The following is a 14,591-nucleotide window of genomic DNA, read 5'->3' as shown; positions in this document are numbered from 1 at the left end:
TTTGATTTTTTTTTCGGGCCATGTGCGGATTTAACTAAATTCCGGTTGGTTCAGCAACATGCGGTACCGAAGACATTTATTATGATATGGGTATTGCCTATGTGGATATAAAGGAATCTTTTTTAGTGAACACAAGGTTAGCACCCAAGAACATCTCAACATTACTCTAGACCTCCTTTAAATTACAGTGCGATGCAAAGTGATATTAATGGACAGGCAGAATCTAGTTGTGAGTATCCCAGTTCCATGGCTGCCAGCATTAATGACCTTTGTGTACCTCACCTGTGCCGTGTGCACTTGAACCAGTTCAGGATGTCTGTGCAGCTGGTATAGTAGATCTGGTCATACGGATGTGCGTAGGATTCCTGGACTGTGACTAAATAGCTGAGAGGGAAAAACAAGAAAAAGAGATGATCAATACATTACAACACCACCAAGGACTTTCACCTGCATCATCTGGAAGATGTAAGATGGCAGTAGCTGTGATGTGGGTGTGAGAAAAGAGCAGAAAACTCCCGGGTAGCAGCCGGAAACTCTCACAGGCAGCAGTGGCACAGTCACTTTGTCTTAGGTTCTAGTACAAGAAGGAAAGTGGACCCCCTGGCTGCTGTTTTACACCAAAGACCCCTGCAGGAAGTCACTTCCTGTGAGCAGTGGCGTGGCGTCCATTAGTGCAGCAGGTGAAGTGGAATTGAAGCGAAGGGGCCTGTGGGGTCCATTGAACCCTGAAGATTGTTGCAGTTCGCAGCTGAAACAAGTTACTACTGAGGCACCTTTCGTGAGTGACATTTTTGTAAATCCATGATTGCTGAATGCTGGCCATGACAATCGCTTTGATACCTGATTGATGTACGTGGTAAATGTGCTCCTAGTCTGACTTTGCACGCTTATATTGTAAAATCGGTAATTGTGAGGGTCAAAGGCAACCACAGGTTATGCACATTGTAACTTTGCCTCCCTAATAAATGTCATTATGGAGAGAGTTAACCTCAGAAACTGAAGGCCTGTTTTAAAGTTAGCGGGTAGAGAAAAACCCCAGATTCCTGGAGGAAAAGTAAAACCGGGTGGAGGACCCACTTGTAGTGTTACCACGGCTACTCTTTATGATGGATGGAATTCAGTCGGTGGATCTCCCTCAGGAATAAGGGCCTGATTACGTGATTGGCGTATGGAATACTCCGTAACGAACGTGATGGATATACAGGTCCGCGAATTGCAAGTGCCACAGGATATAATGGAATTGTAATACGGCGGACGGGATATCCGTCGCGCTTGAGACGGAGTAACCCTGTCTGCCAAACTCGTAATCAGGCCCTAAATACTACTTCCAAACAACAGGCGAGTTACCACCCAAATCTACAGCCAGCCGCTTCAATTAGGTCATGTTTATGATAACAGTTAAGACCGAGCCTCAATAGAAGACACGTACATTGTCTTTTGAAGATTCTTAGTATGTGTCCATGAGCACTAGAAGGTCCTCTGCGATCCACTGCTTGAAGCGGTGCCTAGCAAAACTCGACAGGACTGGGGCAGAGGCCACCTGATAACCCGCACAAAACACAGTCAACGATGAAGGGACATCGCCTGCTCCCTGGACCAGGCACAAAGTGCTTACCTCTCCCAGTGGCTGCACACATTCGGATCCTCAAGATTTAGGGCATGTGACGTCCCCACCAAGTGGTACCAAAGTATGAATGCCAAGAAACCAACACAGTTTACGGGAAAGACCATCTTTTCGGCAAGGGACCTATAAAAGAAGGAAAATAAATGTGCACATTAGGCCAAGAGCATCTCATCACATTGTACAGAATTGATTGAATTAAAAGGGTTGAAGGACACACATGGATTAGTAGTAGATCAGATCGGGGCTGGGACTTTGGTTGTACCCTAACTTCATCGAGGGTTTCTTTCAGATCTTTAGGTGATTTTATAATCTGTGTGCATGAGGGCCTATTCCCGCAGAGAACTGGTTTGGTTTTCATATATTACAGTTTAGTATCTAGCATGAGGTTCTTTTTTTTCCTTATCACCAGTTATCTTATTTCCTTGTCATGGCGTATTTTCCCAGTCACACAAATATAGGCTTTCTGTTTAAAAGTGAATGGAAATCTTTGTTTAATTAAGCATCACAGCGTGTGTGAGAGTCTGCGCATACACTTGTGCACTAAGAGATGTGGCCTAAGAGCTAGAGTTGCTGATTATGGAACCTGAGAACAGAGGTTCAAATCCCAGCTCAACATTTGACTCAACATCGTATAATGCTGGGCAGAAGATTTCATCTCCATGTGTCCAAAAACGTGAATTGTTATGTATGAATTGCATTTGTGTAATGCCCACTTGACGTGCATGGCCCTGTAGATAATCTCCCATTCCCCCCAGTAATGTACAGTGCCCTGTTGCTTCCCAGCTAGGTCTGAGCTATTTAAGTACCGCTTCATAGGAATATATTTGGCTGTGTATGTGAGAGAGAGAGTAAAACTTTAGGGTTGGGTGGAGGGATAAATGCATTCATAAGAGTGGCAATGGGAAGGTTAATGGGTGCATGAGTTGATGAAGAAATAATTGTGTGAGACTCAATGGGTAAATGAGTTGATGTGTGAAGACTGCTGAGTGAACGACTGCACGGATACTTAGGAAGCAGTATATATGATGGAAGGATGGATGGGTGAGAACAAATGAAAAGACGAATGAAAGAGTCAGATTTAAATGGGTGGATAAGTGAATGAGTTCAGAAGAATGGATGAACGAGTGCGTAGATGAATGAGTAGTATCAAGTTAGGCGGATTAAGGAATGGATCAATGCTAGAGCGTGGTGATTGATGGTTTGATTATTGAGGTCTTCAGAATCCATACATGAATGAATAAGAAAGTTAATTCATTAAATCAGTTATTGATTTAGAAATGTCTGCGGTACCAGTTGCTGCACGCATGTCTCCCTTGCGTGCCAGAGCTACGTGAGCAAAGAAAAACAGAAGGGAACAACGGCCCACCTCATGGATGTGTGTGACTGCTGAGCAGTGTGCTAAAAAACATTGATCAACAATAAATGATCGGACACGGAACATCACATGACAGGCGGCTGTGAGCTAAGATATCGAGATTTTGTGCTCCCTTTCAGCTTTGGAAGTTTCACAGTTCTGGAATTCCCAAGAGCTAGTTCGAGACAGATCACTTTGCAACAAATTTTCATGCAAGTAAGAAAGGGTTGCTACCCTGCTTGTCACAACCATACCAGGCCAGTACTGATGAAGCAGGCGCCTGCCCAGGACAAGAGAACTGTCAATGAAGAACCACAGCCAGGTTCAGTACAAGCGTGGTTCATGTGAAGAATGAGTCCAAGAAACCACAAAGACCAAGGCCGTGGCAGCGGTATGCATTGCTAAGCTATGCACGGCACCAATCTGGCACCCCTCTGACCCCAATGCAGAAGAACCAATGCGTCACCACCAGGCCAGGCAACACTTACACACTCCTCCAGTCACACACATAGTAAGCCCATGCTTACAGCAACATGGACAAGGATTGCCCAGAACCACAGAACGGTAGCAACATGCTACAGAATGGAATATACAATATAATATCAACTTTGATGGGAACTTACTATTGGTTCAAGGATTGAATCGGTTCCAATCATCGGGGCACGTTCGATTTCATCAGCTTGTGACAAGCCTGTATCCTTGTAAACAGGGGCCAACAATATGCCTGTCACTACTGCCCTCTCCAAAATGGGGCAGTCCAACTCGAACTGCTGGGTCAGGAACGCACCCTCAAGTAATCAAGTGGATTCTAAGACCGGGATGGGAACCAAAAGTCAAGCGCTTCGAGACAAAAACCGAGTAAGGGAAAAAAAAATTGAAACTGAAACAAAATCTCACTTCCAGTGAGGACAAAAGGGAAACACATCGGGGGGGACGCCAAAAATGAACAAGCACTGTCCTTTTGCCTTGTTGTGCATTTATCGTGGATCACAACAAAATGTCCCTGTCAACAAAATGTCGGCACCTACAACACTGGGATGCCTGGCTTCACCTTGGGGGTGCCCAGGAGGGGCATCTCACAGGGAGAGCCAGGAAGGGTTCCACAGCGTTATACAGCGCCGGGACGCCCGGTTATAGGCAGCTGTGCGCTTTACAAGTATCCTACATTTACATTTATTACAGCACTCCAAAATTCTTTGCTAACAATGTCGTAGGTAAATATAAAAGGCGAGGTGAAGGGCAGTGCCAGCAGCCGGGCCGAAGAAGGCTGAAATGCCAGAAACCGGTCCCCGGTAGCTTGTCTCCTTTCTGGGGAAGAATTGGCTTGGTAGTTTAGTCTGCCCTGTTTCCATGATGCACTGGGCCAGGGACAGACTGATTTGCATATAGCCAGGTTCTGAGCTGGGATGGGGCAGTGAGATAAATAACGGTGATGGATCAAGCCCTGATCTTTGGACTGGGTAAGAGTGGTCTGCTTAACTCAGACACTCTGTTCATCACCACCCCCTTTTTGTAAATCGTTTTTGGCCACTATAGGTGTGGCAGGGTATACTCAGACATGAGTCCCTTTCTCACTGCTCCATCAGGATTCAAGCAAGCCGGGCCGAAGAAGGCTGAAATGCCAGAAACCGGTCCCCGGTAGCTTGTCTCCTTTCTGGGGAAGAATTGGCTTGGTAGTTTAGTCTGCCCTGTTTCCATGATGCACTGGGCCAGGGACAGACTGATTTGCATATAGCCAGGTTCTGAGCTGGGATGGGGCAGTGAGATAAATAACGGTGATGGATCAAGCCCTGATCTTTGGACTGGGTAAGAGTGGTCTGCTTAACTCAGACACTCTGTTCATCACCACCCCCTTTTTGTAAATCGTTTTTGGCCACTATAGGTGTGGCAGGGTATACTCAGACATGAGTCCCTTTCTCACTGCTCCATCAGGATTCAAGCAAGCCGGGCCGAAGAAGGCTGAAATGCCAGAAACCGGTCCCCGGTAGCTTGTCTCCTTTCTGGGGAAGAATTGGCTTGGTAGTTTAGTCTGCCCTGTTTCCATGATGCACTGGGCCAGGGACAGACTGATTTGCATATAGCCAGGTTCTGAGCTGGGATGGGGCAGTGAGATAAATAACGGTGATGGATCAAGCCCTGATCTTTGGACTGGGTAAGAGTGGTCTGCTTAACTCAGACACTCTGTTCATCACCACCCCCTTTTTGTAAATCGTTTTTGGCCACTATAGGTGTGGCAGGGTATACTCAGACATGAGTCCCTTTCTCACTGCTCCATCAGGATTCAAGCAAGCCGGGCCGAAGAAGGCTGAAATGCCAGAAACCGGTCCCCGGTAGCTTGTCTCCTTTCTGGGGAAGAATTGGCTTGGTAGTTTAGTCTGCCCTGTTTCCATGATGCACTGGGCCAGGGACAGACTGATTTGCATATAGCCAGGTTCTGAGCTGGGATGGGGCAGTGAGATAAATAACGGTGATGGATCAAGCCCTGATCTTTGGACTGGGTAAGAGTGGTCTGCTTAACTCAGACACTCTGTTCATCACCACCCCCTTTTTGTAAATAGCAGCCGGCTAATGGCACTGTTCCCCAAAAGCACCTGCTGCAGCAGTTAGTGGGTGCCACCAATGCACAACCAACCGTGGTGACAGACCGCGGACAGCGATCAGTCGCCTCCCACACTACCTCATGACACAACCTACTAAGCAAAGGAGGCTGCACTGGAGCTGTATACCAGCTGCGTGGGAAGATGGAGGCCTTGCACAGCTCAGAGAGAAAGGTTTACATCACAGGATAATGTGATACATAAGTACAGTCTCCTTTGGGTAGAATGTGCTTTTATAGGCTGGTGTGTGGTTTTGTGTTTGCAGAGTGGATGGCTTTTTTTCCTTAAGCTGTAGCTTGTCATTATTCTTGCCGCAAAAGACTAAATTGAAGGTCGTAGAGCTGCACTTGGCCATCCATTCCCAAACAACCATCTCGAAAAGGAAACCCATGAAGACGCTGAGTCAACAATCAAATCGAAGCCTCGCACGTAAACAGGAGTGGGGACCGTGCTGGACACCCTTCACCGTCCCGCCGGCCTCTGCAGAGGCCAACACAGAACCAAGTAAGGCCCTCTGAGACATAAGCAAGGCGCGGATGAGACAATCATCTCAATCTCTAAAAGGTAGCAGAGACAGCCATTCAACAACGCAGAAAGCGCAAACCCTATAGAGGGTGAGCTGTCCTAAGTGACCGAATCCTGGCCGCCAGCATCGCTGCATTGACACATCCTGGCAGATAATGGATACCACTAGAAAAAGAAAGGTGCCAGCATTCTGCGAGACAGACACATCTAGAGGCTCAACAGAATAAACATATTAACCTCAGGGTATAAGTTGCTTAGTTAAGGTGAAAGTGGCTGGCAGTTGCTAGGTCTCCATCCACAGGCAAAGACGTGTGATAAAGAGTTGTTACACAGAGGAAAACAGGAAGGTGGGGAAAGAAGGAAAGGTGAAAGCTGTCAGAGAAGAGCTGAGAACTAGATTTCGAACAGTAGACTAGCCAGAACTTCTAGGTATCTACTTAATGTTTTTTAACTGGACATCAACTTCTTGTTTGTCCGACTGAAACGATTCTGGAGCTTGACCACTATCTCTGTTAGATGCTGACACCAAGATTTCCATTTTGAGCAAATGCTGTCTCATCGACACGTATTCACTGACAAACCTCGAGTTCAGCATAACCAAAGATAATGAAAATACTCACCATACAGATTCATTTCATGCACAATTTAGATCCTGACTATTCATTGTGGAAATGCAGATTGCCCACCTGGATTCCACTATGGAGGGCGGTGAAGGAGCAAACATGAAATCTTTTTTGTGTAGAGTGATGGAGGGGATTATGCCAGCCTAGTCAAATGGACATTATGTTGACTCTTACTTCCCAAGGCAATGGGGCGAATTTTGCTACTCGTCCCCAACTGGGTCTACTGAGATGATCCCCTAAATGTGTCTTAGCCTGAACCCAGCATTGTCTTCATCGAAAGATGCTACTCAACTCAAAAGATGTGTCGATCAGAGTGATTCTCCACCGATGCCCTCTTTCAGATTAGAATATACATGTACCCGAGGGCGTGGCTTGGATGCCGCGCAAGATGGCCGGCTAGTTGCGGAGCTCTGCCGCCTCGAGAACCACACAGCGTGTTTCCCTAATGTAAACGGGACCGCTCTTCATCCCCGCCGCCGGATTTGGTTAGCGGAACATCGCTGGAGTCGGCGGAGCGGCTTTGCGGCTCTTCTTGTGCCGTTTTCAATCTTCTCCGCGATGTTTCCGTAACCCCTCACGGAGCCGCCATTTTGAGGCTCTCTTCAACCCCGGAGCCCTAGCTGTGCTGCTCGACCGCTTCACGACGTGTCACCAGACACCAACGAGTCCTTCAGCGCTGATTTCCAGTGGTGAGCACCTTCATGATGAGAAACCTTTATTACGTTTTTCTTCCTTTCTGAACTGAAATAACAAGCCCACGCGCGCTTTTCATAGCGCTTTACCTCTGAGACTAGCGCTGTCATTTCTCGACGCAATCAACTTTCTTCCTCCTTCTCATGGCGCTCCGCTAACAATTTGAGAATTTCTGGCTATTTTGTCTTCACCTCCACTATTCTATGAAGCACTTCCAGTTGTTATTATTTTAGCCACTTTTTCTCTCTGAGCCACCAGTGTATTTTTTGCTCTGCTTCCCTGACGCTCTCTCATGTGAGATACAAACGTTTCTTTGAGACATAACTTTATTCTCCTTTTGGCATCCACTTCTCGAAACGTTTTCTAATTCATGGTGCTCCACCTTTTATTCAGAGGTCTTTCTGGAACAATTTAAAGCACACCCTTCTTTACCTCTCAGGGAATAGCAGCACTACCAATCATTTATGGTCAAACTACGTCAGCCTCAATTTCTTTTTACGCCCTCGCTGAATCCCTCGGTGGCTTCTACATCTGGCACAAATAAATCCAAAGCCTCTCCAAAAATGTCTTCTCAGAAAACGTCATTGGCTCATACGACTACTGGTAAGCCGTCTCCACCTGTTCCAGCAGGCAAACGCCTTAAACAAAACTCTCCTACACCAGAAGATGATTCTTCAACCTCTCCTATTGATCAAATTCTGGAAGAATTACGAGCAATGCGTCCCTTTATTGAGAAAACAAGTACGGATATGCAACTCTTGAAAGACAAATGGGAGAATATGGATGCCCGGATTTCTACTGTGGAACAACACATCCCTGAATTTCAGTCCAACACTCAACGTATAGATGCATTGGAAAAGACTGTCCTCTCCTTACAAAAACACACAGAAGATTTGGAAAATCGAAATAGGAGAAACAACCTCCGTCTTTACAATTTGCCGGAAAATCTTGAGGGAGACAATCCAGTATCTTTCTTTACCACCTTTCTGCCGAAACTACTGGACTTACCACCTTCTACCTCCATTAGTCTACAAAGAGCTCATAGATTAGGTGCAAGAACGGACTCCTCTTCGAAACCTCGTGGAGTCATTATCCTATTTTTGAAATACACAGATCTCCTTTTGATTCTTTCAGCAGCCAGGAATAAAAAACAAGTGACTTGGCAAGGTCAACGAGTGTACTTATCCCAGGATGTCTCTAATGTCACTGCCTCCAGACGTAAAGAATTTCTGGCTATGCGCCCTTCTCTACGCTCCATGGGAGCACGATATGGCCTGTTTCACCCTTGTACTCTTAGAGTAACTTATCGGAATAAGACTTGGTCATTTCAGGATCCTGGAGAACTAAGGAACTTTCTTCTTCTACATAGTGAAGACGAGATGGACGCTTCCTCCTCTGCTTCGACAAGTGGCTGAAATTTGGTTTTCGTTGTCTGCATGTCTTGATTTCCCAGTAATATGTCTCTAAATTCATGTCCCCCTACATACTCCTCCTTACAGTTTGTAACTTTCTCATCTTGTTTCTCCTCCCTTTCAATATCTTCCTTTTGTATACCTTATATATATCTCTTTCATCTTTCTAACCTTTAGATTTATACTTTGCGTCACATGTTCTATGTCTTAATAATGTTTCCTTTTTCCCCAGACGGATATATATCGGATGTTTTACCATATTGTCCCGCTCTCTGTTCCTTATTGTGCGGTCTCGGTGTGGCCCTGCTCCTGATCCTGGTCCGTTCGTCTTGTAAGCATCACCACTTCCCCACCTCTCCCCTGTGTGTAACACCCCGTCCAGGTATGTTCACTACAGTCATCCTTTTGGATTTGTACTGTCTTCTATGCCTTTTCTTTTTTCTTCCCTCTTCCTCCCTCGCTGCTCTTCTTTCCCTGTTCCTGCCCCTCTCCCTTCCCCTTTTCCTTTTTCTTCTTCATCCTTTACCTATCCTTCTTTCTCTCTTTTTGATGATCGTTATGATTTTTATCTCTCTACAGTTTGAATTAGTAAATGTACAGTATGTTTTCGCAATGTTTGATTTTGATCAGTTCAATAATCTTTCACCTTCAAAGTTGTTTCATGGAATGTGAAAGGATTTAATCACCCCATCAAAAGGCAAAGAGTACTCTCACACCTCTCCTCTTACAATCCAGATATTGTTCTTATTCAAGAAACCCACCTCTCAGATATTGAATCCTTGAAACTAAAGCGATTGTGGGTTGGAACTGTTTTATTTTCTCCTGCTTCCCAAAAAAAGAATGGGGTGGCTATTTTGATTCATAAACGCCTCCAGTGTAGGGTGGTTGTAGAAGAAAGGGATGATGAGGGGCGCTGGGTATTAGCTAAACTAATCATTAATAATATCCCAATTACGGTACTCAATGTTTATGGCCCTACATGCTTTGACTCCTCTTTTTGGCCTTCTGTTACAGCAAAATGTATTCAATATAAGGATGATTCTTTCATATTAGGTGGAGACTGTAACCAGATTATTGACCCCTTTTTAGATCGTAGATCTTCTGTTCGTTTCTCCCCTCACAAACCACATAAACAATTCCTTGATACCATCACTCAAACTCATCTTGTGGACTCGTGGAGACTCACTCACCCAGAGATTATGGATTTTTCCTTTTTCTCTCCTCCTCATGCTTCTTTCTCTCGTTTAGACTACATTTTTCTATCTCCCTCTCTTTCTCAACACCTTATATCTTCTTCTATTGAGCCTATTGTAATATCTGATCATGCCCCTATTGTTACTGTTTTTGACCTTCTTCCTCCTACTCCTAAATCTTCTCGCTGGCGTTTTAATTCTTCCCTGCTTGCCGATCCTCTCTTTTCTTCCTCATTTCGTTCCTTTGCTTCTGAATTCTTTCATCTCAACTCAACACCTGATACCCCCCCTCATATTCTTTGGGACTCCTTCAAAGCAACAGCCCGTGGTTTTATTATCGATTTTGTCTCTAAGAAAAAGAGGAAATTCCTTCAAAAACGTAAAATTACTCTTGCACACATCAAGTCGCTAGAACATCAATTCTATACCTCCTCTACTAAGATTATACCTCCGGAACTACTTAAGGCTAAGATTGCTTTTAACAAGCTTACTACAGACTCAGCCTCCTCTTTTCTCCTCCGGAGCAGCGCACGATATTATGGAGGTCGCAATAAATCAGGTAAATTATTGGCTAATTATTTGAAATCGCGTAAAGAACGAACTAATATAGAATCTATCTATTCCCCCTCCAATGTTCTTTTACATACTAATGCGGAAATCCTAGAACAATTTCACTCTTTTTATGAAACTTTATATACTCCTGAAAATCCTCCCACTCCAGACCTTATTCAATCGTATTTTGCTAACATACCTCATCCAGATACCTCCCACCTTGATTTTTCGACCGTTGATTCTGATCTCACTATTTCTGAGTTATCCACTGCTCTCTCCTCCCTTACCAAGGGCAAAACCCCAGGGCCTGACGGTTTTCCAGTTGAATTTTATCTACATTTTTCAGATCTCCTCCTACCTAAACTCCTATCTCTTTTCCAATCTTTTTGCACTACTGGATCAGCCCAAGGTTCATTTCAGGATGCTACCATATGCCTTATTCCTAAGGAGGGTAGAGATCCTAAGTTTTGTAAAAACTATCGACCTATATCTTTAGTTAATGTAGATTATAAACTTTTCGCAAAATTACTAGCTCTCCGCCTTGATCCGCTCCTACCACATCTTATAGGGAAAGAACAATGTGGTTTTGTTAAAGGCCGTCTAACCTCGGATAACTCTAGACTATTCCTTAATGTTTTAAGTAAAGCCCCCTCACTATCAATTCCCATTGCAGCCATTTCGGTAGACGCTGAGAAAGCCTTTGACCGGGTTGACTGGTCCTTTCTCATGGCCTCCTTAAAATGGCATGGCTTCAATCCCAAATTTATCTCTTATATTTCTCTGATATACTCTATGCCCAAGGCCTCTGTTCTCGTCAATGGTCAACTCACTTCCCCATTCACACTTCAACGTGGAGTTCGTCAGGGATGTCCTTTGTCACCTCTTCTATTTATTTTGGCACTTGAACCTTTTCTTGCTTCCATACGTGCTAATCCTTCCATTTCTGGATTTCCATATGGTGACCAACATCTTAAATTATCTGCTTATGCTGACGATATCCTTTTATTTATCTCGGATCCGGTCACCTCTGTCCCTGCTTTATTAAATGAATTTGAAAAATTCTCTTTAGTTTCCGGTTATAAAATAAATTCCGACAAGACAGAAATTCTTCCCTTAACCAAATTTTGCCTTCCTCACTTTTTTACAGCCACCGGCTTTGCTTGGAATTCTACGAAAATTAAATATCTTGGTGTTCTTTTTTCTAGTTCTATTTCTTTGTCTATCCAACTAAACATGAATGCAGTTATTTCTAGAATAGATTCCCTACTAGCTTCTTGGAATCCTTTATTTCTTTCCTGGTGGGGCCGTCTTGATTCCATTAGAATGATGATTGCCCCGATTTTGATCTACCTATTGTCCATGCTTCCAGTTCACATCCCGAGCTTCTATTTCCGACGTATTGATTCTGTACTGTCCAAATTTCTCTGGAAACAGAAAAAGGCTCGAATATCTCTATTACACCTTCGTAAATCTAAACTTAATGGTGGAACTAACTTTCCAGACTTTCGCCTCTACCACAAGTCCTTCTCCCTTCGACAAGCTTCCCGATGGTTATCTCAGGAATCTTCCCCTTTTTCTCCCCTCTGGCTTTCTGTAGAACAGAAACTATTACTTCCATACTCTTTCCAAGAGATAATTCGCTTCACTTCTAAAGCCCCATGCCTTAAACCCCTTTTATTTAAACATACCTCCTCTCTCCTACGACCTTTAGTCTCCTCTACCCCGGTCTCTCAGGAATCCTTCCTGCTATTACCTATATGGTACAACTCACTCATATTGATAAATAACAGACCCATCGCATGGCCTTCATGGAGAGCGAAAGGTATCATCTGGGTACATCATCTTTTTGATGGTTCCTCCCCTTGCTCGTTTCCTCAATTTCGATCTCAATTCCAATGCCCTCCTTCTTTTGCAAAGAAATTTCTCATCCTTATGGAAACAATTCTAGAGTGTTATTATTCTCTCCCTTCTGAAAAGGTCTCATCTTCCTCCTCTACCTTACTCAACGTCCTCTCTACTATCCCTAAAGCTTCCCTCATTTATCGTTATTTCTCGGCCCCTGACCCAGACCGTCTCAAGTCGAAGTTGGAATTGTCCTGGGAGACAGATTTAGGCTCCGCATGGTCAACCTCTCTTTGGGACAAAATATGGGCCAGATCTTTGAAGATTTCCCGTACTGCTTCTCTTACTCAATCCCTATTTTTCTTTTACCACAGACTTTACCTTTCTCCTCTTTCTATCTCTCGTTTTCAACCTACTTCTGTACCTAACTGTTGGACCTGTAATGCTCCCAATGCAGACCTTCTACACCTTTTCTTTCTCTGCCCTTCAACTCGTACTTTTTGGTCCCAGATATGCTCTCGCCTTTCCCGTATTTTCAACATCTCTATTCACTTCTCCGCCTCTTTTGTTTTTCTTGGCAGCCTTTCAGAGGACTTGGATCTTCCTTCACATTCCCACGGTCTTTTTGATCTTATGCTAGCCCTTGCACTACAACACATTGTCTCTAATTGGAAATCCCTTACAAAGTTGTCTCTAAATTGTTGGTGGAATCTGGTATGTCAATCACACAGACTTGATGTGGCCTTTGCCTCCTCCTGCAAACCTTCCCGAAATGTTGAATTATACTGGTTACCTCTAACTTTATATTTAGATCAATCCGCCAAAAAGAATTACTCTCTACTCTCCTCAGATAATTTCAAACCCCCTTGAATACAACTACTCTTGCCTGTAGTTTATGATCTTTTTAATTGCACTGTTGTAATTTTTAGCTTTCTACATGTTTTCTATTTGTTAATTGTTCTTACTTTTAGTAATTGCTCAATATGATATTTTCTACTGTACTTTCTGATTGACATTCATGATTGATATTTATGATGTTTGATTTTTGTATTTTACTCATTTTCTAGGATACTACCACGTTTTTTATTTCCCTTCCTCTTCTCCCCTTCCCCCCTCCTCCCCGTAAATTAATTCAAAATGCTTGTTCTTACATTGTGATATTGGCTACCTATGTTTACTTTCGAACATTCTTTATCACTTTTCATATATGGCTGATGTCACTTTACTGTACTATCTGATTTTCTCTTAATAAAGCTTTCAAACATAAAAAAAGAATATACATGTACCCAGCAGAAAGTGTTTCTTGCAAGAGGCTCATCACCACAAAATGTTTTAACCTTAAAACTAAACTTTTCCAATATTTGACAGCAAAGTACTTGTGAAAGGAAACACATAGGCACCGATTATATGAATTGCAAAGCATATTTCCCACGTTTTGCACAATTATCAGTGATGTGTTGTTCCGCACCATGACTTTGCAATTTTACCAGTTGGAAAATGTAACCATCTTTCTGCCTAGGCACGGGGGCCTGTCAGTCAACATGCTCCCCTACCCCCTCCATCCTCCTGACTCTCGTCCCTACTCATCCTCTCAAGCTGCATGTGCGCCCTTGCAGACATTTACTATCCACTCACAGCAAGTGGTAAATGTCTACATAAAACTCTCCTGAATTGGGACTACTACGCGGAATTCTGCCTGGTACATCCAGGTCTATAGGCTTAGTCTCTATTCCAAGGGGTCTAACTTGTGATTACAGGAACTCTACACGTAGAATTCCTTACAATTCATATTCGGGCTCAAAAAGCTACTATAGTCCAAATTTCAAACTACAGCTGCAATTGCAAGGAGATCAATGTTTTGTGTCAGTCAACAACCAGCACAAATCATTTGCAAAGTAATGCTGGTGCATTGTTGCCCACTTCTGCGTTGTTCTTGAAGATGCCAAGCATTAGGCGACCAAATGTCTCCCACATGACACTGAGTCTCACTTCTGAAGCAGCTGCATTCCATTCCATAACTCTTGTTTCTGTTACCCAATTGGATAAAACTCCATTTACTGGGATCGGAAAGAGAAAGGGCTTTGTGCACCCTCCTGAGATTCAAACGTGTGATTTATGGGCATCACCAGATGTCAGCAGCAAGCAAATAACTCCCTGATCCATCTCTGCCACTCTA

The 14,591-nt window shown here is 43.8% G+C and overlaps 1 protein-coding gene across 1 annotated transcript in view; it reads right to left on the bottom strand.

Moving 5' to 3' along the window:
• The window catches only part of MEGF10 (multiple EGF like domains 10), a 302,219-nt gene that overhangs the window by 207,968 nt on the left and 79,660 nt on the right, over positions 1-14,591 (bottom strand). Inside the window, exons 2-3 of the mRNA XM_086961113.1 lie at positions 1,616-1,747; positions 283-384 (exon numbers count right to left, since the gene is read on the bottom strand). Coding sequence (XP_086817239.1) covers positions 283-384; positions 1,616-1,731 — 218 coding nt within the window. The 5' untranslated portion in view covers positions 1,732-1,747. The remainder of the gene's footprint in view (positions 1-282; positions 385-1,615; positions 1,748-14,591) is intronic.

Source organism: Lissotriton vulgaris, chromosome 3_1 (assembly GCF_964263255.1).
Source record: "Lissotriton vulgaris chromosome 3_1, aLisVul1.2, whole genome shotgun sequence".
In the NCBI taxonomy this organism is placed as follows: domain Eukaryota; kingdom Metazoa; phylum Chordata; class Amphibia; order Caudata; family Salamandridae; genus Lissotriton; species Lissotriton vulgaris.
This window is presented reverse-complemented; position numbering and strand designations above follow the sequence as displayed.